General features: G+C 46.0%; 1 protein-coding gene across 2 annotated transcripts in view; it reads left to right on the top strand.

Annotated features, from left to right (window-relative positions):
- The window catches only part of LOC137536222 (membrane-spanning 4-domains subfamily A member 4A-like), a 211496-nt gene that overhangs the window by 172559 nt on the left and 13087 nt on the right, over positions 1 to 25850 (top strand). For both annotated transcript variants that reach the window (XM_068258334.1, XM_068258335.1), the window contains 2 exons: positions 9308 to 9463; positions 21341 to 21463. In XM_068258334.1, the coding sequence (XP_068114435.1) occupies positions 9308 to 9463; positions 21341 to 21463 (279 nt within the window). The remainder of the gene's footprint in view (positions 1 to 9307; positions 9464 to 21340; positions 21464 to 25850) is intronic.

Genomic DNA, 25850 nt, shown 5'->3' with positions numbered 1-25850 from the left:
TAATGGAAACCAACATCCTCCTCTAGTGGTAGACAGGTCATGTGTATGCTCGGTGTGTATTCGACCCCACAAGTGGTGCTTGCACTCTTTTGCAGGTAGGCACTAGTCTGTTTTTAAGTAGCGCTGCTCATTTCCTTGCTATGTACTAATGTTATTCGTTTTTGGTCAGCTGCTCCCACTTAACAGCCATGCTTTTGGTGTATATGCAGAGCTTCTGTTTGGGTTCAAGGTGCGTTTGTAGTTCCTGGGGGGCTCAGCGCATCTCTGATGGAGGCCATTCGGAGGCGGCCTGGTGTTGCGCTGATCCACCTTTTGCGCAATTTTCAATTTTTGATTTTATTTGATTAGCCGCACCCAGGCTATGCATATACATAGGTTAGGATTTAGTTAGTGTTAGGCCCCTCCCATGGAGGATTGACTTCTTCGCAGTGGGAGGGACGAGTACTTAATAGGTTGCATGCAAGCTGTTAATGGAAACCAACATCCTCCTCTAGTGGTAGACAGGTCATGTGTATGCTCGGTGTGTATTCGACCCCACAAGTGGGGCTTGCACTCTTTTGCAGGTAGGCACTAGTCTGTTTTTAAGTAGCGCTGCTCATTTCCTTGCTATGTACTAATGTTATTCGTTTTTGGTCAGCTGCTCCCACTTAACAGCCATGCTTTTGGTGTATATGCAGAGCTTCTGTTTGGGTTCAAGGTGCGTTTGTAGTTCCTGGGGGGCTCAGCGCATCTCTGATGGAGGCCATTCGGAGGCGGCCTGGTGTTGCGCTGATCCACCTTTTGCGCAATTTTCAATTTTTGATTTTATTTGATTAGCCGCACCCAGGCTATGCATATACATAGGTTAGGATTTAGTTAGTGTTAGGCCCCTCCCATGGAGGATTGACTTCTTCGCAGTGGGAGGGACGAGTACTTAATAGGTTGCATGCAAGCTGTTAATGGAAACCAACATCCTCCTCTAGTGGTAGACAGGTCATGTGTATGCTCGGTGTGTATTCGACCCCACAAGTGGTGCTTGCACTCTTTTGCAGGTAGGCACTAGTCTGTTTTTAAGTAGCGCTGCTCATTTCCTTGCTATGTACTAATGTTATTCGTTTTTGGTCAGCTGCTCCCACTTAACAGCCATGCTTTTGGTGTATATGCAGAGCTTCTGTTTGGGTTCAAGGTGCGTTTGTAGTTCCTGGGGGGCTCAGCGCATCTCTGATGGAGGCCATTCGGAGGCGGCCTGGTGTTGCGCTGATCCACCTTTTGCGCAATTTTCAATTTTTGATTTTATTTGATTAGCCGCACCCAGGCTATGCATATACATAGGTTAGGATTTAGTTAGTGTTAGGCCCCTCCCATGGAGGATTGACTTCTTCGCAGTGGGAGGGACGAGTACTTAATAGGTTGCATGCAAGCTGTTAATGGAAACCAACATCCTCCTCTAGTGGTAGACAGGTCATGTGTATGCTCGGTGTGTATTCGACCCCACAAGTGGGGCTTGCACTCTTTTGCAGGTAGGCACTAGTCTGTTTTTAAGTAGCGCTGCTCATTTCCTTGCTATGTACTAATGTTATTCGTTTTTGGTCAGCTGCTCCCACTTAACAGCCATGCTTTTGGTGTATATGCAGAGCTTCTGTTTGGGTTCAAGGTGCGTTTGTAGTTCCTGGGGGGCTCAGCGCATCTCTGATGGAGGCCATTCGGAGGCGGCCTGGTGTTGCGCTGATCCACCTTTTGCGCAATTTTCAATTTTTGATTTTATTTGATTAGCCGCACCCAGGCTATGCATATACATAGGTTAGGATTTAGTTAGTGTTAGGCCCCTCCCATGGAGGATTGACTTCTTCGCAGTGGGAGGGACGAGTACTTAATAGGTTGCATGCAAGCTGTTAATGGAAACCAACATCCTCCTCTAGTGGTAGACAGGTCATGTGTATGCTCGGTGTGTATTCGACCCCACAAGTGGGGCTTGCACTCTTTTGCAGGTAGGCACTAGTCTGTTTTTAAGTAGCGCTGCTCATTTCCTTGCTATAGATTATACTGGGGACCAGGGCCGGTTCAAGTAACAATGGGGCCCTAGGGCAAGATTAGCCTGGGGGCCCCCCAACAGACACCACCCTGACCAAAAAGCGTCATCAGAGGCCCTTTGTTGCAGCCAAATTTCCCTCCTGGGCCCCTGAGCTGGCTGCTGACCCTCCCCCAATCATCCCCCAACTTAACAGACTCTGCAGTGTCCCTGGGGAGCAACAGTTCAGATGGGGGAAGGACAACTTGGGGGCCCCTACAGGCTCTGGGGCAACTGCCTATTTTTTCCTATGGTAGCTCCGACCCTGCTGGGGACATCTATACCCCTGGCTACATATACTGGGCACATATACCCCTGGCTACATATACTGGGGACTGCTATACCCCTGTCTACATATACTGGGGACATATACCCCTGGCTACATATACTGGGGACATCTATACCCCTGACTACCTGTTCTGGCGACATTTATAGACCTAGCTACCTATTCTGGGGACATCTATACCCCTGGCTACCTATACTGGGGACATTTATACACCTGGCTACCTATTCTGGAGACTACTATAGACCTGCCTACTTATTCTGGGGACACCTATACACCTGGCTTCATATACTGTAGGACACATATACACCTGACTACATATACTGGGGACACATATACACCTGGCTGCATAAACTGGGGACATATATACACCTGGCTGCATATACTGGGAACATATATATACCTGGCTACCTATTCTGGGGACACCTACAGACCTTGTTACCTATACTGGGGGCACCTATTTTGGGGGAACTGCTGCCAGATTAACTGCACTTTTGGGGAACCGCTGCTGCCAGATTAAGAGTATTTTGGAGAACAGCTGCCAGATTAAATGTATGTTGGGGGAACCACTGCTGCCAGATTATGTCTATTTTGGGGGAACCATTGCCATATTATCTATATTTTGGAGGAACCTCTGCCAAATTACATGTATTTTTGGTGAAATGCTGTCAGATTACATGTATTTTGGAGGAAAACACTATGGCAGAGTTCAAACTTCCCTGGCAGACCTTTTACACCACTGCTAAAGTCATGTATATTTGGCCCCACCCATTACCACGCCCACATTCTGTTGCATGACCATGCCCCTTTTTGGTGCGACACGCTAACCGCGCAGCAGGTCCTTCCTTAGAGGATGCATTAATAGTCTTTGTCCCCTGGTGCTGGAAGCCCTAGCCATGCCTCTGCTTGGTGGGCTTATAGCTTGCTTAACAGGCCTGGCTGGAGTGCCTCTGTGGATTGACCAGACATACTGGCTGCAGCAGCTGTCCTTACTGACATAAGGCGAGGGTGACCTGACTCCCATTTCAGGTGGAGGTGGGGGGGGGGTCGCTGGGAGGTTGGTAGCTTCCACAGTGGACTGGCAGCTGGTGAACCTTGCCGCTCCTAGGTTTAAATTTTGTCCCAAGCTTGTGGCCTAGACTGGCGTGGTAGGTCGGGAGGCCTGGAGACCAAACAGACGGTGGCTGGAGGTGGATGGGACCTGGTAGAGAGAAAGCAGGGCTTCAGGAACCATGGTAGACTGCAGGGATTCATGCCTGCAGTGTAGGCCGGCATATCAAGCATGGTCTGTACGGAAATGCAGGCCGCTCTGTGCTGCTGATATGCTGGGACCAATGGAGGAGAGCAGTGGGCCTGAACTCTTGCACAGGACATCAGGAAAACAGGGAGAAATGCACCCTGGCCTGCGTGTCGTATGAGAGAAGAGTCTTTAAATTTCCCCATATTATGTAAGCACAGGACCGCATAGAGGTCGTGCTGAGCTGCTGTGGAGTGTATCTGTGGCTGCACTATGTTGTAGTCCCTAATCAGCTGGTGGCCGGGGGCACGTGGCATTGATCAGCTATTGCAAATTGGTGAGTCTGAGATGCCAGGGAATCTCTGGCTTAGTGTGGGGATTAGCTGAAACCTGTGCTGGTGAGTGGTGACAGACACAAGCATGGGCATCACTGTCAGTGGCATCGTAGTGATAAGCATCCCTGTCGGCGGCCTAGCATGGATCGGCAGCAGAGGTGTAGAAGGGAGCTGGCACATAGAAGCAGTGGTGGGAGCGGTGGTCAGGCACCAGCAGCGAAGTTGGATCAAAGAAGTTCAGTGAACATCCTGACTCCCTCACTTGTGCAGCGCTGTATCCAGGGCCTCCATCAGAAATTTGTGTGCCTCATACTGGGAAAACCTACTGGGCCCCTCTCAAGCCAATTCACAATCTGCAGAAAACTGCTCTTTAAATGCCTGAAAACATACCAACCAAGCGAGATCCCATGAAAATATACCACACCCCATAAAGTATTGAAAATATAGAAATGAGCTTTATTGTCATGTATAATTACAAATATATATATAAAAACAATTAAAACCAGGATTGTCCAGGGTATACACAATAAATTAATGAGGATAAAAATATCACAGTGTATAATCCATCCACTTCCTCATCCCTGAATATTACACATTGGTATAGTATAAGGAGAGTAAGATGCCCGTGCTCGGATCAGTGAATAATAGCGCACAGCGCCCATGCATAGAAATGGCGTTGCATTAAAAAGATACGCGTATCGCTATTTATCGTTAGTACTGCATAATAATGGCACACAGGGAAAAAAGAAGAAAAACGGCACACAGTAACGTTATTTATCAATAGTGCCGTTCATATGCCAAACAGCAGACGTTATTGTGCACAGTAACGTTATTTATCAATAGCGCCCTACATAAGCCAAACTGCAGACGTTATTTAACTGCAAAACAGTGAATGGATTTAATGTAACACTGTCAAGGTTATGGTTAGGCACCACCACTGGAGATTTAGGGTTAGGCACCACCAGGGAGGTCTTAGGGTTAGGCATAGGCAGCACCACCAGGTGGGTGCTTAGGGTTAGGCACCACCAGTGGGGTGGATAGGGTTAGGCACCACCAGGGGGTGGTTAGGGTTAGGCACCACCAGGGGGGTGGTTAGGGTTAGGCACCACCAGGGGGGTCTTGGGGTTAGGGATAGGTACAAAGAGGGTTTTGTGTGTTAACGCTAAATATCAATAAGGCATTAGCGTTAAATAGCGATAAGGCTTTAACGTTAAATAGCGATAAGCGTCAAACGAGTTAGCGGCAACACCGTGCGCCATTATTCGCAGGCGCCATTTTCAGATGGACCCGCCCGTGCTAGCAGCATAAATGCAATACAATGAGAAATTAAATGTGCAAACAGATGAATGTGAATGTGCAGTAGTAATGAAACAAACACCAAACAATTAAACCCTGGGAAGAGCCGGACCAATAAGAAAGATGGAAAAAGTGCCTGCAGTTAAGGGAGGTGTGAAGAAGCTCAGCTGAAGCCACGGTTGGCGGCGAATCGCGAAGGCTCCTTCCAGGGGACACCGCTCTTCCTCTCCCTCTTGCTGTATATGGTGAGCTTCTTCTTCACACCTCCCTTAACTGCAGGCACTTTTTCCATCTTTCTTGTTGGTCCGGCTGGACCTCTTCCCGGGGTTTAATTGTTTGATGGTTGTTTCATTACTACTGCACATTAACATTCATCTGTTTGTAACCATCTGTTTGCACAGCACCTGTGTCTATTTGCACGTTTCATTTCTCATTGTATTGCATTTATGCTGCTAGCACAGGCACCTTACTCCCCTTATACTATACCAGATGTACAATATTCAGGGATGAGGAAGTGGATAGATTATATACTTTAATATTTGTATCTTCATTAATTTATTGTGTATACCCTGGACAATCATGGTTTTAATTGTTTTTCTATATATATTTAAATTTATATTAAATTCTTCGCTTTATTAGAATAAAATCAATTAAACGAATAAAATTAACAGTAAAAAATGCTCAAAGATTTCTCTACCAATCATTAGAAAACACACCCTTAGCTGTCTAGCAAAATATCCTGCGAGCAATCTCACACCTCACCCACACCACCATACACACTGCGAGATCTCGCACAGATAATTGGATAGATCACAGGGATCACTCCTGCAATGTTCCTGTAGATAGAGCCTCCTTCTGGCTCCTAAATCAAGATAAAATGTATACAAACACCAATAGCCATAGACATCGAAATCCACTTATATTTTGGCAGTCCTAAATCGGATTCATATCTTGCACAGTTTATATACAGCAGCACAACAGCGGCATTCAATAGGAGTGTATCTCCTGGTACTCACGGCTCCACTCGATCAGCGTGTCTCACAGTCCAATAGCCGTGCTCCATTGATCAAACAATGTCCTAGTGGAGCTGCGGCATCTGTATGTGGGCAGGGGAGATGGAGAGATTCGATTCAGACCTACTCGACTGCTGCGGAGCCCCTGCTGGCAGCTTCCGTAGTCAGGAGTATAACAGTAGATTCAGTCTGTTGCTGTACTTACGGTCCATAAAAAGACCCAGAAGTTGCGCTGTGTGACATCACGGTGCCAACTACCCATCTCGCCTATGCATTTCCCTCTTGAAAAATACACTTTGGAGCAGTAGCAGTTGGTTGAGATGGCCCAAACGGTTCACCAGCTGACAGTTCCCACCAAAATTCAACTGTTCACGGCCACGGCGGGACGCAAACACATTCGACCCCCCCCATACCTCGTCATTGGGCTAAACTTTGACCCCCTACATCACAGTCAGCAGACATATGGCAGACAATCAGGCTGCATTCCCCATGGATCCCCCACCCCCTTATAAAAATGCAGCAGCGCCGGCCATGTTCTCAGTCTCTGGCTGCTGCTTTAGTGAGAGGAAGGGTTGCTGCAGAGACAGGGACAGTTATCTAGGCTGTTGTTTAGCTTGCTCCTAGCTGACATTTATTGCTGAAAGCACCCTAAAAAAATCACTTTTGATGGCTAATATTCTTCTGCTGTTTTTTTTTTTGGTTTTTTTTGTGTGTATGACACTGCATACAGCCCACAGTCACAGCTGGGGCTTGTAGTCCTGCCAGCACACTATTACCAGGGCATATCTTTTAACTGTATTTGTGATCAAAGTATAGCAAATCTGTGTGACATGCTGCATACAGCCCAGCCAACAGTCACAGCTGGGGCTTGTAGTTCCACCAGCCAGCCCCGTATCTATTAAGAGGCACCTGTGGGCACAGGCCCCTAGCAGCTCTTCAGAGGGGGCAGCCAGCTTGCTTGTTGGCATTTAAGTTTTTTGTTGTTAATTAGCCTCCTTGGCTGGGCATGGCATGGGGGAGCTGCCATCTGCGCCGGGGGAGGGGGGTGTGTATGTGTCTTACTGGGGACAGCTGTGTGACCCAAAATTTCTTATTCAGCCTATCACTACTGCCTCTCCCACCCACCTAGCACCACAGTGAATACCCCTATCCAGCTTCACCTTCCTTAACCCACCTTGCACTCTCATCCAGCCTCTCCACATGTACCCCATGCCCCAATCAGCCTCATCTGCCTTTCCTTATCCACTCAGCATGCTCACCCTCTTTTCTGCCCTCCCACCTCCATCTTTAGTCACCTTTACCTGTCTCTTCCCACTCACTCATACCTCAACCCCCTCACTCCACCCAGCACCCTTAGCCAGCCTCACCTCTCCCCACCTGTTCTGCAATCACAGGATTTCTCTCCCCCAAAGGTGTCCTAATAGTGGTAGAGGGTGCACAGGGTGTCACCATGAAAGGGTGACACCTGTGTTCAAGTGATCAAGGCTCTATTAGCATTAGGGAGTTTAGGGGGTGGGAGCAACATCCATCCTCCCTCCCCTCTCCATGGGCCCCCCTCCTTTTTCCCCTTGCAGACTAGGGCACAGTGGTGCGGCTTGTGTATGAACCATCCTGATGCATCTATGTTCCTCGGCAGCTGGCCTTAACCCTCCCTAACAAAGTTTGATAGGTGGGGGGTATTTGTGAATAATCAGCACCGGGTGTAATGCTGGGAATACACGTTACATTTTTTTGCGTTCGATTCGGCGCGCGGTCTTTTAGCCATTCGATTTTATGCTTGATTCTCTTATCTTCCATTCGTTTTTCTTATCTTTTTTCCGTTCACTTCTATCAGATATCGAGCGGAAAATAATTGTGCGGAACATCGGACATGTCGGAATTTTATCATCGCAGACATCTATCAGAACGATTATTAGCAAAAAACGTACCGTGTATTCCCAGCATGAAATACCCAAGCTATGCCACAATGTGTAAATACAGACCACACCCATATTTGCTTTTCTCGCAGGAGTGTTAAAGGAGAACTTTAGTGAGAGGTATGTGGAGGCTGCCATATTTATTTCCTTTTATGCAATACCAGTTGCCTGGCAGCCCTGCTGATCTATTTGGCTGAAGTAGTGGCATGAATCACACCAGAAACAAGCATGCAGCAAATCTTGTCATATCTGTCAAAATTGTCAGAAAGGCCTAGTGCACACCGGAGTGTTTCCGCTGCGGTTTGCGATCTGCTTGCGGCTGCGGATCAGCTTGGGTAATGTATTTCAATGGGCTGGTGCACACCAGAGCGGGAGGCGTTTTGCAGAAACGCATACTCCCGGGCTGCTGCAGATTTTGGATTGCGGATGCGTTTCTGCCTCAATGTTAAGTATAGGAAAACCGCAAACCGCTCTGAAAAACGGCACTTCAGAGCGGTTTGCCAGGCGTTTTTTGTTACAGTAGCTGTTCAGTAACAGCTTTACTGTAACAATACATGAAATCTACTACACCAAAACCACTACACAAAACCGCAAAACGCTAGCTAAAACGCTGCAGAAAAATAAGAAAAAGCGTTTCAAAATCTGCTAGCATTTTGCGGATCTGCTAGCGGTTTTTGGTGTGCACCAGGCCATACACCTGATCTGCTGCATGCTTGTTCAGGGCCTATGGCTGAAAGTATTAGAGGCAGAGGATTAGCAGGATAGCAAGGCAACTGGTATTGCTTAAATGGAAACAAATATGGCAGCCTCCATATACCTCTCACTACAGTTCTCCTTTAAGCTGCACAAAGCTTGAGGTCCTAATAGTAAGTTTCCACACCGAACTAATTGAGTGACTTGCACCTGCACAAACACCACAAGATGACAGACTGCGTTAAGATCCTTGTGGAGGGGCTCTTTTTGTTCAGAATCAGGAAAGGTAGTTTGATATATAATGTTTATCATCACAAGCAATTTATTAATTTGTAGAAATGAGCTGTAGGTATTGTTTATTTGCCAACAGTGGTAGAGTTCAGCTTTAACATGTCATATGTTTTGGCCAGCCTGATATATTTAGTATGACACTTTTGACTGTTACTGTTTTTGTTTTGGATTAGTAGTTTGCTTTGTTGTCTTACAGATCCAAGGCTCCCTTGCCCTGAACATTCTCAGCTCTATGGGCTGTGTTGTAGCCCTCATCTTTAATTGCATGGATTTAGCATTTTTTTACTGTTATGGTTACTACTATCCTTATGACAGAGATGATACATACATAACTCACTGCAGGAAAAGATATGTAAGTATTATTTTGTTTTTGTTTTTCTGGGGATTAGTGCAGAATAGATTGATCTGCTTTATTCAGGTATTTTAAGTGAATGTGATTAATTGATTGATTAACCTCTTGAGGACCATGGTGGTAAACCCCCCTAGTGACCAGCCTAATTTTACCTTAATTGGCCACTGCAGCTTTAAGGCCAAGCTGCAGGGCCGTATACCTCTGCACACAAGTGACTGCCCCCTTTTCTCCCCACCAACAGAGCTCTCTGTTGGTGAGGTCTGATCGCCCCCCCTGTGTTTATTTTTTTTTTTTTATAAATATTTGTTTTGTTTTTTTTGTAATATTTTTCTAAATCCCCTCCCTCCCCCCAGCCGGCCAATCACGGCGATCGGCTGTCATAGGCTTCTGCCTATGAGAGCCGATCGCTGTCTTGTACCCCAGAGGGACAGCCGTGTCACACGGCTGTCCCCAGTGCAGCGCTGCTGCTGATCGCAGCGCTGCACATGTAAATACATGGCGGTTTCGCCGTGTAACAGTCTCCCGAGCGGCGATCGCCGCTCGGAGACTGAAGGCGGAGCTCAGCTCCGCCCACCAAGCGGGAGATACTCGCGCAGCGTGCGCGCGATCTCCCGTAAACTGCTGCCCCAGGACTTTCCGCCAATTGGCGTTAGCTGGTCCTGGGGCTGCCGCCGCGTGACGCGGGCGGCAAGCGGTTAAAAGCAAAACAAAAATCATTAGAACGTACTGACATACTGTATGACATGATGAGATAAACATGGGTACATATTACTAAAATTTCACTACAGTGCTTGCTTAAACTTCCTGGTAATCCAAACGGAACATAACATAGTAAAACCAGTGAAACCAGTAGTAGTGAAACTAATTCTTTAACGGCATGCTGCTCAGCCCACAGAGATGTGAAGAAAAGAAAAAGGGGACCCTATAGTCTATTGGATCCAATGTGTTTTTTATCCAGATAGTGTGCCACAAAATACAAACCAAATTCACTGGAAAAAGTGTGGTGTAATCAGGTGGTTGCCCGGCAAAAAACGGAGCAGCTAATAGCTTCTTTTGCGTCAGCAGGATGCTTGTTCGCAGCTGTGCTGACCACCAGTGTGGAATGCTGTCATGGAGATGAAGACTCTAAGAGTATGGTGGCCTAATGGGCTCCAAGTGCAAAAGTGAACTAGGATACATTTATGTTGCACAAACAGTAAAAGTGTGTAGAGAGCAAATGTGTGTCAGTTACATAATTTAAAACCTTCCATGAAAGGAAGAGAAAGTGCAAAAGATGACAGAACACATCTAAGGAGCAGAAGTTTATCAGAGAAGGTGATAAAGCAGAAACGCAACACCCTCCCATCCTCCTCCCTTAAAGCAACACTAACCTCCTTGTTTAGAGTCAGCACAAAACAGGCTGACAAACATTACAATTAAGCATTAATAGCATAATTGTACACTTTGTCCAATTAACAATAAGAGGGAGAACCTACCATCACTGATGTTTATTAGTTGCAGGAGACCGTAATGTCACAGAAAGAAGTTCATGCAAGGCGATGGAAAATAATTAAAATAAAGATTGTGTGAATCTTCACGTAATAGCCGGGGTAAGGGAGGTCCCCATGACAACATCACAATGACTCATAGATTTTACAGGGCCAAAAAGGGGGCTATTGCATCTAATATAACATTTCATATCGGTGAAACAATCTGCACACAACAATGCATGGGGGTCTCCCTCTGGACAGAGCAGAAGGAGACAAAGCTCATGAAAGACAATAAAAAGAGAAACCAACAACTGCATATACCATTAACAATTTGAAAAGGTCTTGCTAAATTATTCATGAGAACAGACTAGAATGCATTGCAAAATATACAGTATATACAAAATGGACAAAAAAATAAGGACCCAAAAAAATGGGCAGGGTCAAGCCCCCATGGCATCTGCTGAAATAATAATTCATTCTGCCATTCCCAAAAGTATTTGGACTCGGTCCCTGCCATGATGTGGTCTTGGAACACATTTTAGGCCCATAAAACACAACTCACCTGCCTTACCATGATGTTCTTTTCTCACATGATCAATGAATCTGAGACAACCTTTTCCAGATTCTACGTCAGGCAAAAAAATAAAAAAATATTTTTATCTGGTAGACAAGTAATAAGGATGCTAACCAGGCAATCCAAAAATTAAAATCACTATTACTTTTCTTGTTGATAAATGATCATTCCCCAGTTTACCTGAATCTTATTGGTACACACAAAACTTGGTACACAAAAAGGAATTTGCAGGGCATCCTGGGTTGTCTGTTTTTGCTTCTGTACCTCCCCTCAGACTTAACTAATGCAGCCTGATTGGCTGAAACCTCTTTCTCTCCTGTTTTCCCCTCCCACACCTCTGTTCCTCTCTGATTGGCCAGTATTTTGCATGCTGAGACAATGCACTTTCTATAGTGAAGGGCGGGTGAATCAGGCAGAGGAGACTAAGGTAGGCACTGGCGTATCCAGACGGGGGTTCCGGATGTATGGAATACCCCCCTGAGACTCCTGTCCCTTTAAAAAAAATTCCCTGAAATCGCTGAAGCGGGCGAGCTGGTAAAGGCTTGCCTCCTGCAGGGATTGTGGGAAAAACTCAGCTCTTTCACTATTGTAAAGACTGCATGTAGACAGCTACAAAAGGTATTTCACAGGTTGAAAAGTTTTGACAGTCCCTAAACTCCAGGAGGGCTGCCTGCAGCTTGTGTGAGAGGCTGACCATCCCTTACATCCTCCACACCCCGATGGACGGTATACCTATATCCAGAGCCGGATTAAGGCTAAATGGGGCCCTAAGCAAAGTAACTGATTTGGGCCCCCCATCATGTCGTAATAGAATCAGAAGATGCAGCTGCACAGCAACATGCCGCACACACCGGGGCAGCTGAGCTACTGGTTGCTATGGGCAACAGTCCACTTTCTCTGTGGGAAGGGAGGGCGGAGTGGGCAGCGCCAGAGTGCACAGTACCAGGAGGGGGACCTAGGAGGAGAGCCTGGCTCTGAAGACAATCAGCAACGCACGGCATCATTTGACAAGACAAGACAAATAACATTTATATCGCGCTTTTCTCCTGGCAGACTCAAAGCGCCAGAGCTGCAGCCACTAGGACACGCCCTATAGGCAGTAGCAGTGTTAGAGAGACTTGCCTAAGGTCTCCTACTGAATAGGTGCTGGCTTACTGAACAGGCAGAGCCAAGATTCGAACCCTGGTCTCCTGTGTCAGAGGCAGAGCCCTTAAAGGGACTCCGAGCAGTGCCTGTGGGTATGCCTTTAAGCATACCCACAACTAATTAATTACATCCTCACACCTACCAGCATGATGTTTGTAATTATATCCCCCTGGGTTCCTTATATTTCATTGCATTGTGCTGAATCGAGCTGCCGACTTTGGAGAAAAGTCGTCCTGCGGCCGCGATTTCGATCGCAAAAATAGCGAAAACTAAAAGGCATAGGGCGGCTATTTATATATCACTGGAAAGAGGAGAAAGAGAGCTTTAAAATGATATGCATCTTTCCATAGTTACTGCACTGCCCAGAGTCCCTTTAACCATTATACCATCCAGCCACCGCTGACAGGATGGCGAGGGCTGGTTTGACTCTGAATGGGGCCCCAAGCGACTGCTTTTGTTGCCTGGTTGGTAATCCGGCCCTGCCTATATCATTCCCCTATTCCCACAATCCCCCCCACTATGTTGTTAATGTTTTGTTTTTGCTTTGGCAATGTTAAATGTATTTGGTCCTGCCAATAAAGCTTTTTTTGGATTTGGCTGGCAGGGACAGGAGACACATTACATGCAAGTAGCCTGTGTGATGTGGAACTGCAATACAGATACTCTCTCTGCATTCACTATTGTTTTCCTCCTTCCCCTAGTGCTGGCTGGAAGGGGGGCAATCTCCACCCAGGCAGCCTTTCACTCAGAGATTTGTGTCTGGTGTATTCAGGTGAAACACTAGGCTAGCTGATAAAAGTGCAATTAGAGGGCAGGCAAGCTGGTAAATATACACAGCATGATGCAGAGCTTGCCTGGAGGGCAAACATCTGTCTGGTCTCTCCTCATTGTTATAATGACTGCATGTGTGGATAAGGTGTTAAACAAGGTGAAACGTTTTTGACAGTCCCGAGACTCCAGGAGGGCTGCTTTCTGCAATACAGATAAGCTCTCTGCTCCATCTCAGGCTATTCTCAGTCTCTCTCCATTCCTCCTCTTACTGGGTTAATGCACGCCAAAATCACATAGCAATTGCTAGCAATTAGTGAGTGCAATTTTGTGAAGCGATTTTCAGAGCGATTTCTGAATGAATTGCTCAAAAAAATGCTACATGCAATATACCTGCGATTTTGAAAAAATCACAACGCTGCTGTGAGAACACCCTCATAGGGTAACATTAGCCAAGCGCTTTTCAAATCACTGTCCATTTGTAAAACGCTCAGAAGCCCTCTTGGTGTGCACCAGCCCTCCCTCATTCACCTTTGTTTCCCTCTTCCCCTAGTGTTGGGTGTTTGTGTCTTCTTGTCATACAGGAAAGCTAAATAAAAGTGCAATTCTGGTGAGGCAAAATATTATTATTTAGTATTTATATAGCGCCGCCATCTTCCGCAGATGCATATAACCCTGCATCATATGGCTATTGCTTGCGCTATGTGACACTATGTGGCATATTCCACTGAATTGTCCAAACTAAGTCTATCTACCGTTCCTCTCTCGGGGAGTTGTTCCATCGCTGTCCCCCGTTCAAATTTGCTGCTACCAGAAGCCCTCAGAAACACTCGTGTCCTTGAGTACTTCCAAAGATAGGCAGCTTCGTAATACGCCAGCGCACTTTTGTGCATGGGCAGTATGGAGCCACCTGTCTTCGGAAGCACTCGGGGACATAAGTGCTTCTGGACCTTTCAGGAATCCCCCCCTTAAAAATCCTGCGTTTGCCCCCCGTAGGAAATTACATCAGAATTGGCTTCAAAATAGCCACACTTAAAATGGGAAATGCTAAGAAGGATTTTCTCTTTTTTTTACTGTAGAATAATCATTAAAATCAAAATGTGGACAATGCAATACCTATGTTATGTAAGTAGAACAAGTATTTATCTACTTATATATGTGGGTTATTTTCTGAGATAGTATGGCAGACAGCTCTTCTTTAAAATAATCCAAAATATGTTTTCTCATCAAAACTGGCAAGAGCACAAAATTGCATAAGCAACATTAGGGTGCAATAAGTGACAAAGCCCTTCGTCTTAAAGGAAACTCCCCCTAAACAAATCATTTTCAATTTAAGAATTAGGGGATACAATTAATTTACAATAACCATATTTGTGGTACCCTAAATGGGATCTCTCTTTCAACCAGATTTTTTGTTTTTGGCGACAAAAACTTGCTTCTAACAAGTAGGTTGGATAATGTAGGTGACCTGCAAATAGTTATCCTCTGTGAGCCTCCAAACGTAGGATTTTCAGACATAAATGAACAGGTCTTATAACAATAACAACAATAACAATATTATTTATATAGCGCTTTTCTCCCTGGGGACTCAAAGCGCTGTGACCCTGCATTATGCAGTCTCAAAGGCTAGGGAAAAGAGGTGAGTTTTTAGCCTTTTTTTAAAGCTGTCCAGAGAAGGAGCCTCTCGTACTGACTGTGGAAGTGAGTTCCATAGAGTAGGGGCTGCATAGGAAAAGGCCCGGGCACCAAATGTTAAGTGTATCCTGGGAATAACCAGCTTCATCTTGTTGGCAGAGCGGAGCGTGCGTGGAGGGGCATAAAGTTCCAATAGATCCGCTATGTATTTGGGACTGATGTGGTGTAGAGCCTTGAATGTCAGCAGGCAGATCTTAAAATTGATTCTCCATTTTACTGGCAACCAGTGAAGAGTTTGCAGTATTGGGGTGATGTGTGTGCTGCGGGGGGCATTGTCTAGGAGTCTGGCTGCAGCATTCTGTACTAGCTCTAAGGGGCGCAGAACCTTATCTGTAGATCCGATGAACAGGGCGTTGCAGTAGTCTAGGCGGGAGGATACAAATGCATGAACCAGGGAAGGTAGGTCTTCAGCTGGGATAAGGTGTTTGATTTTCACTATATTTTTTAGATCGAAGAAGGAAGACTTGACGACAGCTGATACCTGCTGTCTGAGTTTTAGATTTCCATCCAGGATCACCCAAGGTTTCGCACAGATTTTTGTCCACCAAAGGAAAAAAAAGCTAAAGAAAAAATTACTCTAAACATTGTTTCTTCGCCCAGAGGATCTTGAAAGTAAAACCTTTCGGGTAAATTGTTTTGGTTTGTCCAGCGCTACACCTAAGTCCTTTGAATAATACCCACTTTTAATGAACCTTTGCTTCAGATTCTTTGCCTGCATCAAAAACATTTAGATGTTTCTATTGTTCTGCCTGAGACGCAAGAACTAACCATAGGGAATCGATTTGACGTGATGCAGATTATAGCTTCAGTGGTGAGGCTAGTGAAGTGTTTAATTTGCTAACAGCCAGACTCACTGGAAATCCACTTTAATGATGTTTGATCATCTGCTCCAACAACAACATGCCATAAATGAGTATCTGTCATGATATATGTTAGCACACAGAGAGAATCTGATTATTGGTGATCTGCAGAATCACCAAGAATGCAGATATATACCCGATTATTGGTGATCTGCAGAATCACCGATAATACAGATTTATTGCTAACCTCTGGGCACGACAGCAAAAGTAACCCAATAAAGACAGTAAAATAACAGAAGTGTGGAAATATCCACCTCACGGTAATTCCTCAGAGGTGTGGTTACCTCTGAATGGGAACCCTGTGAGCAGGGGAGGACTGGGACCTTTTGGCCTGGGGGGACAACACAAACTAGAGGCCCGTTTCACGGCATCCCCAGCCCAAAGCCATATACACACACACACACACGTACACACACACGTGTACACACACACGTGTACACACACACGTGTACACACACACACAATGTACCTGATGTCTAACCCCATTTCTCCGCACAATCTACCTGTCTGTGTCTGATGCCTAACCTTAAAGGAGTTATCAGGCTTTTTTTTTTAATGAAAATAAGTGCTACTTACCCAGGGCTCGTCCAGCCCCAAGCTCCCAGCATGTCCCTTGCCGCAGCTCTGCAGTCAGCTGTTCGCTGCCGCTGCCTCCCAGCCCCCGGCGATGACGTCAGGCCAACTGTGTCTGTGTGAGCGGCGCTGTCAATCACCGCCACATGGACCAGAGCGTACAGTGCAGACGCAGAACTACTGCGCCTGTGCAGTACACTCCGGTCCACGTGGCGGTGATTGACAGTGCTGCTCGCACAGGCGCAGTACAGGCCGACATCCAGGTCGGACTGGTGCCATCGCCGGGGACTGGGAGGCAGCGGCAGCGAATGGCTGACTGCAGAGCTGCAGCAAGGGACATGCTGGGAGCGTGGGGCTGGAGGAAGCCCCGGGTAAGTAGCACTTATTTCATTAAAAATGCCTGATAACTCCTTTAAACACCCCCCCCCCACACACACACACACACACACACACAAACCTACCTACCTGGTGATGCTTAACCCCACTCCTGCCCACCCACCATACAAACTACTTGTCTGACACCTACCCCCCCCCCCCTCCAACTACCTGTTTGACAGTGCCTAACTGCCTGCCTCCCCCGCTCCCCTGCCGCCAATCACACCACAAGAAGAAAAAACGTTCCCCCTCAGGCCAGGGTCAGAATGGGGATGATTATCACACAAAAAAAACCTCAGAGGGCACTGGCCTGGGCAGAGAATTGAATTTGACAGCAGTCAGACCTACACCTCCTCCTCCTCCACAGCAGCAAGCAGCTATAGGTGGCATCTCCGACTCCCAGCCCCCAGAGTGTCCGACTCCTCCAGCCAGGACAGCCAGCCACTCGTAGCCGCAGCTCCAGGCCCCCAGCCCCCCCCAGCACAGAAAGCTGAAGAGTGAGACAGCTCACTCCGACGACACCTCAGGCACAGCAACACGGGAGGACTGTGTCCGACTCCTCCAGCCAGCCACTCGTAGCTGCAGCTCCAGGCCCCCAGCCCCCCCAGCACAGAAAGCTGAAGAGTGAGACAGTTCACTCCGACGACACCTCAGGCACAGCAACACGGGAGGACTGTGTCCGACTCCTCCAGCCAGCCACTCGTAGCTGCAGCTCCAGGCCCCCAGCCCCCCCAGCACAGAAAGCTGAAGAGTGAGACAGTTCACTCCGACGACACCTCAGGCACAGCAGCACAGGGGAGGACTGTGTCCGACTCCTCCAGCCAACCACTCGTAGCCACAGCTCCAGGCCCCCAGCCCCCCCCAGCACAGAAAGCTGAAGAGTGAGACAGCTCACTCCGATGACACCGCAGGCACAGCAGCACGTTGCGGGTGGCAATGGCTCCAGGCAGGGTCAACCCACCTGGCCGGAGAGGACCTAAGCTATTTGTGTCCTTGTGCCGCTCACATCCACCGCAGGCGCAGCCACGCACAAGGGAACACCACGGCCGGCCGCCTCAGCCCCTTCTTTGATTGGATACTTCAACTTGCCGGGAAATATCGCGCGAGGTTGCGATCCCCACTGCGAACCTGTCACCTGTGGTATGTCTGCGGCCGCTGCGTATAGCAGTGGCCGGCCCTAATTACTTAAGATTCGGGCAGCCCGGGGGGCAATTGCCCCCCGTCCCCCTGGGCCAGTCCTCCCCTGCCTGTGAGTGAGATCCTCTAACCAGGCTGAGTGAGGAATCTCGACCCCTAGCAGTAATCGTCTGCTTGGGGCAGGCATCTCGGAGAGGCAAGCCTCAGAGATGACCCTCCAGTGGGAGACGTTCCACTGAAGGGAGAAGGGTCAGACAGGCAAGGGTTCGGCAACAGAGATTACGGCAACAGTACAGGAGCAGAAGACACAAGAGTCATCAGTAAACGGGCAGAGGTCGGCAACAAGGATCAGATAGGCAAAGGTACAAGACCAGCAAGAGATAGAGTAGTCAGGGATAGCCAGAGTCAAAACACAGATCAATACACAATAATATTCCTAAGCTAAGGTGTGAAATCCTTAGTATCAACACCAGGGCACTGCACTAAGGTCTGAGCGCTAACACAACAGTGTATTCACGACAGCAGACAACTTGCTACTGACAGGCAAGTTGTATTTGTAGCTAGAGAGCTACTCAGCGCCGCCCCAGAGGCCCAACCAATCTGGACACCTCCTGAGGTCAGCTGACTAGTGAGTCAGCTGAGCCTCCTACATAGGAGGTAAAAGTCCTGCCTCCTAGCGCGCGCGCATGCGACCCTTTGCCTCTGAGAAGAGGAGAGGCCAGGCCCCGGGTCCGCGTCCGCTTGCAGAGAAAATTCCGCCTGCCGCCATGCGAGACCCGCCACCGTGTCGCCAGTCGCGACGGCGGTGTCCCTCGCAGAGTGTGCCGGCTGCTCCGCACGAGTGACGGAGTCAGCCGGCTGGGAAGCGGAGACCGCCGCCATGCTGGCCAGCGCGGCGGCGGCGGTCCCGCTAGTTCTCACAGTATCTCCTTGACATTGGTGCCAGGACAGGCTCTGCTGAGCTTGGTATTTTTTTTCCGTGGGAATGGGTGCTCATATGCAATGCCTGCAGGCTTATGCATCCTTTTGAGGAGGTAACAAATCTGGTCAGTTGCACTGAAATCATCATCAGTGACCTTATACCATACCTTTTTCCTGGAACATGCCCTGCAAAAGGTGATTAATCAGGCCATAGATGAGCGTGAGCAGGAGTAGGAAGAGGACAATTTTTGGTTGGAATTACCAGAGGTAGCCTTGTCACCTGATGTACCTGCAGCAACGCAGAGAGAGGAGTCTGAAGAGGGGACACAGAAGGAATGTGGCTTTGTGGAGGAGAAAGACCAACAGAAGCAGGCTTCCCAGGGGGTGTTCCCATTTTGGGGACTGGTATTTTATTTGGCTGAGGAGAATGCTTAGTGAGAGCAGGTTCAGACTTGCTGCAGATAGGTAGGGAAAGCATTGGCTTGGCCTCTGTTCTTCTTCCTCAATTGCAGTGAAAGCACCCCAAACAGCCCTTTTGAGGGCTAGTACATCGGTCTCCTGTGTTTTTGTTTTTTTGTGTATAACACTCCACAGCCCACTGACACTCAGAGCTGTGCATAATGTGATTTCTGCCCTTTAGGGATTAAGATCCGACTCTGCGTCAAATCCATTTTGGTATAGATCCCCCTCCGGCATGTTACAGTCCAGATGTTAGACCCCTTGAAACAACTTTTCCATCACTTTTGTGACCAGAAGCAGTCTTTGTAGGTTCTAAAATTTGCCTGCACATTGAAGTGTATGGCGATTCGCCTGTTCGCGAATATTTGCGGAAGTTAGCGTTCGCTGTTCGGGAACAAACAATTCTATGTTTGCAACATCTCTACTTATAACATTTACAATCTGTCCCTAGCTCCTCATTCCCCTCATGGTGAAACACTTGCTTGTGTAGAAGAATTGTTGCAATCTTGATCATAACACCCTACCTGATGGTATTACATAGTTACATAGTTATTTTGGTTGAAAAAAGACATACGTCCTTCGAGTTCAACCAGTACAAAGTACAACTCCAGCCTGCTCCCTCACATATCCCTGTTGATCCAGGGATATAGGATATAGTATTGATATAGGATAATGTCCATACTGTTAAAAAAAACTACGAATGCAATTTTTTTCTTCTGTATTTATGGTTTTATTTACTTTTAGTAGTTAAACCAACTTTTAAAAGTTAATGATGAGAAATATGAGCTTTTGAAGGGACATGGGGGATTCATCTGCATGGACACAAACCATATTGCAACACAGACCTCAATGGATGAAAATGGATAACATCATAGGGGCCAACAGAAGTGGAAGCTGATGCCATAACACATTCATCAAAATGGATACCGCACCATTGTGTTGTGATCTCTAAAATGCAAATATGAGCATCGAAACAAACTAATTTGCATGCAGAATGGCACGGCTTTGTAAATGTTTTAGTGCATCAGGCCCATGTCTTTTTAGTTTCAGAACAAAGACGGTGTGGAAGTGTAGTGTTACCCTAGTTGGAGCGATCTGGCGTGAGCAGGCAACTTTCCATACCAGCATGGATATGTAAAACAAGAAAAAAAAGAGGAAAGCGCTCTAAGTCACAATTGATTAAATAATGAAGTCCCAGGGGCACTGGTCTCACCTGAAATTTTTGTGGCTGTGTCAGGTCAGCCTACACTCCCAGGTGCCCAACTTTCAGCAGCCGGGGACCAGGCTCCAGTTGCAGTCCTACTGGTGTGTAGTTCTCGTGAAATCCCAGTGGGTGATCTGATGACATGAATGATCTCCAGATGGCAGTCGTCTCATATACAGGTTCGTACGCTCTGACATTCCCGCTGCTATGTATCCACTTGCGGATGTCTATGCAGCATGGAGGTCTAGGAGAAGCCGCAGACCCGCTCCCCCCACTAATATGACTCACTGGAGGGAGCTGGGGAGCGGACGTCAGATGGAATGGGTTGTATGGGGAGCCGCTAACGTTGCCGCTGGAACACTGCACAACACATCAGGCACGGCTAAGTCAAAAACTACAGGACAGTGGGGATGGATTTTAAAAAGGTTTTATTAAGCTAAAAACCTTCTTTAGTCTCGGTTCTAGTGTCACCTTTCTGGGGGACAAGTGTATAGGAAAAATCATTTTTATAAAAAAAAATATGACAAAGGTTTTGAAGCATCCCAACACTGACTTAAAAAAAAAATGGTATTATCCCGTCTACCAAATGTGACTGCCTGCTGTTTAGATGATATTTACCTTTGGAATTAATTCATTATTTTTACCTTGTAAGTAAAAACTTTGCATTTAATGAAGGTCTTAATTTTGTACTGACAGGCTCATAATACAGCGTTTGCCACAGTTCTGATTATTGTAAATTTGCTGCTGCTCTCGGTGACAATTACCTCCTCTGTTTTTGGATGTCGATCCCTCTATAAATCATCGTCAGCTGCTCCACAGGTAAGAGAAACAGACAGGTAACAGTGCTATCCACTAAGTTCGAAACCCATGCATCTCTTCTTCTTATTATATTTAATTTTTTTTGTGAGTGTGTCATTAAGCCTTTACAGATTTTTCCTATTTTCTTGTGGAGAATCCAGTGTTGTGGGCTGGCCCCTGAAAGACAGCATGTACTGTACATAGGTACTGCAGTGCAGTTAGGCAAAGTTTCCTTGCTTTATTATAACATTATAACTATTATATCACTAGACATTAATGATTAGTGTTAGTCGAACAGTTCTCTATTTAATTTGCTGGCCGAATCCAAATGCAAATTGCATTTACGTCCAAGGCACACGTTTAGCACTTAGGGCTTGATTCACAAAGCGGTGCTAACCTACTTAGCACGTCTAAAGTCTTTAGACGCGCTAACCAGGGTGCTAAGTGGGTTAGCACCGGATTTCTCAAACAGATCGCGCGCTAACTTTGCGCGCACAAAGTTTTACGCGCGCAAGGTTTTGCGCGCGCCAAGTCCCATAGGCTTTAATGGGCACTTCGCGCGGAGCGCCCTGCGCTCTGTGCAGTACGCGCGTAAAGTTTTACGCGCATAAAGTTTTGCGCGCGTAAAGTTTTATGCGTGAAAAGCTTGTTTAGACGTGCTAAGGGGGTTTTCACAGGCGTGCTAACAGTTAGCACCGCTTTGTGAATCAAGCCCTTAATAGCAAAGCACCCATATATGCTACACTAAGCACATTTTCTAGATATATTAAAGAGAATCTGTATTGGTAAAATCGCACAAAAGTAAACATACCAGTGCGTTTTATTATTATTACCCTCTGTCACAATTTCGCCGCTCCTCGCTGCATTAAAAGTGGTTAAAAACACTTTTAAAAAGTTTGTTTATAAACAAACAAAATGGCCACCAAAACAGGAAGTAGGTTGATGTACAGTATGTCCACACATAGAAAATACATCCATACACAAGCAGGCTGTATACACCCTTCCTTTTGAATCTCAAGAGATCATTTGTGTGTTTCTTTCCCCCTGCAGCTATCTTCCACTGAAGTGTCAGGCTGTTTCTTCCTGCAGAGTGCAGACAGCTCTGCCTGTATGTAATTCTTCAGTATGTGAAAGCCCAGCCAGCTCAGAGGAGGATTTATCCAGCTTGTAAAAGCTAAGAGAGAAGAGAGAAGCTTCCCTAATCTAAATAATACACAGGCAGTGTGCAGAGAGGGGCCTGGAGGGGGGAGATGCATCACAGAACCACAACACTGAAGAACTTGGCAGCCTTCCAGACACAGGCTGACAAGTCTGACAGGGGAAAGATACATTGATTTATTACAGAGACTGTGATAGTAGAAAGTGCTGCAGTAAGCCAGAACACATTAGAATAGCTTTTGGAACTTGTAGGATGATAACAAACAGGATGCAATTTTTGTTACGGAGTCTCTTTAAGTATAATAGTGGGAAAAACAATTTTCAAAATGTAATTCAGAATGTACATATACTGTATGTCCTGAAACAGCTGTGAATTTCCTGCTGAGATTTCCTTTTAGGTAGTACACTGACAGTGTAATGCCCACCAGGAAATAGGGATGGTTAGAACAGCAGAATTCCAAATTCATCAACATTCCACTATACTGTATACCAGTAAATACCAGTAAATACCAGAGATGGTTGGAAATGCTGAATTCGGAATCCAACGGCAATCTGTATTCTGCCTGGTAATTCCGCTGCTTTCCAAATGGTATTCCTCAGAATTCTGACAGAAAATCCACCATTACATACAATATAGTCAATACCGTTGACTTCCGTGGTTAATTGTAAAGCCCCCATAAATGCAATCTTCACCAAATTTGCCAGATATCTTCGAGAGAATAGTGGGAAAAAGAGAAAAAATATATAGTTTTTGAGAAGATCAATTTTGAATACTTTAAAGAAAAAATGTTTTTTTAACCACTTGAGGACCGCAGTGTTAAACTCCTAAAGGCAAGACCATGTTTCATAAATTGGGCCACTGCAGCTTCAAGGCCTCGCGGCAGGGACGCACAATGTGATTTTTTTCAACTGTCAAATTCCAACTGTCAAATTTTAACTGTCATTTTCCAACTGTCATTTTTTCAACTGTCAAATTCCAACTGTCAAATTTTAAATGTCATTTTCCAACTGTCATTTTCCAACTGTCAATTTCTAACTGTCATTTTCCAACTGTCAAATTGTTACTGTCATTTTCCAACTGACACATTTTAATTGTCATTTTACAACTGTCAAATTTCAACTGTCATTTTCAGACTGTCAAATTTTAACTGTCATTTTCCAACTGTCAAAGTTTAACGGGCATTTTCCAACTGTAATTTTTCAACTGTCAAATTTTAACTGTCATTTTCCAACTGACATTTCCCAAATGACAAATTTTAACTGTCATTTTACAACTGTAATTTTACAACTGTCATATTTTAACTGTCATTTTACAACTGTCATTTTACAACGGTCAAATTCTAACTGTCATTTTACAACAATAATTTTCCAGCTGCCAAATTGTAACTGTCAATTTCCAACTGTCATTTTCCAACTGTCACATTTTAACTGTCATTTTCCAACTGTCAAAGTTTAACGGGCATTTTCCAACTGTAATTTTTCAACTGTCAAATTTTAACTGTCATTTTCCAACTGTCATTTCCCAAATGACAAATTTTAACTGTCATTTTACAACTGTCATTTTACAACTGTCATTTTACAACTGTCATATTTTAACTGTCATTTTACAACTGTCAAATTCTAACTGTCATTTTCCAGCTGGCTCTGAGATCCTCCCTCCAAGTAGATTAATATAAAAAAATAAAAAAAAATTTAGCAAACAGTCCTCCGTTTTTTAACATCACTGAAGCTAGAAGAGGGCCGTGAGGCTGGCTTTCTGAACCTGATCAAAGGATCACTCCATGTTGCTTGGATCTTCCACACAAAGGACATATTTCTTCCAAACTTTAAAGTGAACCTAAACTGAGAGAGATATGGATGTTTCTGTTTAAACAATACCGGTTGCCTGGTAGTGCTGCTGATCTCTTTGGGTGCAGTAGTGGCTGAAGTACACACCCGAAACAAGCATGCAGCTAATCCAGTGTGACTTCAGTCAGAGCACCTGATCTGCATGCTTGTTGTGGAGCTGTGACTGAAAGCATTAGAGACACAGGATGGTGTCACTGGTTGGTGTAGAGACACTGGATAGTAAATGGTTAAGGGCTCTGCCTCTGACACAGGAGACCTGGGTTCAAATCTCGGCTCTGCCTGTTCAGTAAGCCAGCACCTATTTCAGTAAGGAGTTTCTTGGGCAAGTCTCCTTAACACTGCTACTGCCTACTGAGTGCGCTCTAGTGGTTGCCTCGCAAGCGCTTTGAGTCCGACAGGAGAAAGGTGCTATACAAATACTGCCATTATTATTATTATTATCAGCAGGAGAGTCAGGCAACCAGTATTTTTTTAAAAGGAAAAATCCATATCCTTCTCAGTTTAGGTTCCCTTTAAGTATCCATTTTCTTTTGTTTTCCCTTTTATTTTATCTGGGCTACTCTGTCTCTATAATTGTTACTTTTAATAATTTTCTGTATATATTAATTATTTATATTGCATTTCCAATAAACAACTTAAGTCATTTTCTCAGCTGCATACCTGCTTTAACCTCCCTGGCGGTGAGCCCGAGCTGAGCTCGGGCTATGTCGCGCAGGGGGATTTCTCTGGGTCTGTTGGGGCGATTCGCCCCATTCAAAGTGCTGTGCTCTGCGGCGATCGCCCGCACGCAGTGGCGGAAGAGGCCCCCCCCCGCCAGAGCCCTGCGCTGCCCGGACCAATGAGTTCCGGGCAGCGTTATGGGCTGGATCGAGTGCGCCTGACGTCAGGACGTCGGCTGACGTTATGCCGATCGTCGCCATGGCGACAGGAGAAGCCAAACAGGGGAACGCGTTATATATGCGCTCCCCTGTTTGCTATTGATGCCGGCGACGATCGCACTAGAGGGCCACATGCGCCCTCTAGTGGTGTTTCATGTAGCTACCACTCTGGTAGCTTTACATGAAACAAAAAGAAAAAAATAAAAAAAAAAGGATTTTTACACATTTGTCAAAATAAATTAACCGCCAGGGAGGTTAAGCCACGCAGAAAGAATCCTAGCCTTTCTGAAGATTCGCTACCCAAGTTGTATTGTTTAGCCAGAGCCGAGTGTTTAAAGGGACTCCGAGCAGTGCAGAAACTATGGAAAGATACACATCATTTTAAAGCTCTCTTTCTCCTCTTTCTAATGATATATAAACTACGCCTTTTAGTTTTCGCTATTTTCGCGATTGAAATTGCCGCGGCCGCGATTTCGATCGCGAAAATAGAGAAAACTAAAAGGCGTAGGGCGACGATGTAGGTG

Source organism: Hyperolius riggenbachi, chromosome 10 (assembly GCF_040937935.1).
Source record: "Hyperolius riggenbachi isolate aHypRig1 chromosome 10, aHypRig1.pri, whole genome shotgun sequence".
NCBI lineage: Eukaryota > Metazoa > Chordata > Amphibia > Anura > Hyperoliidae > Hyperolius > Hyperolius riggenbachi.
This window is presented reverse-complemented; position numbering and strand designations above follow the sequence as displayed.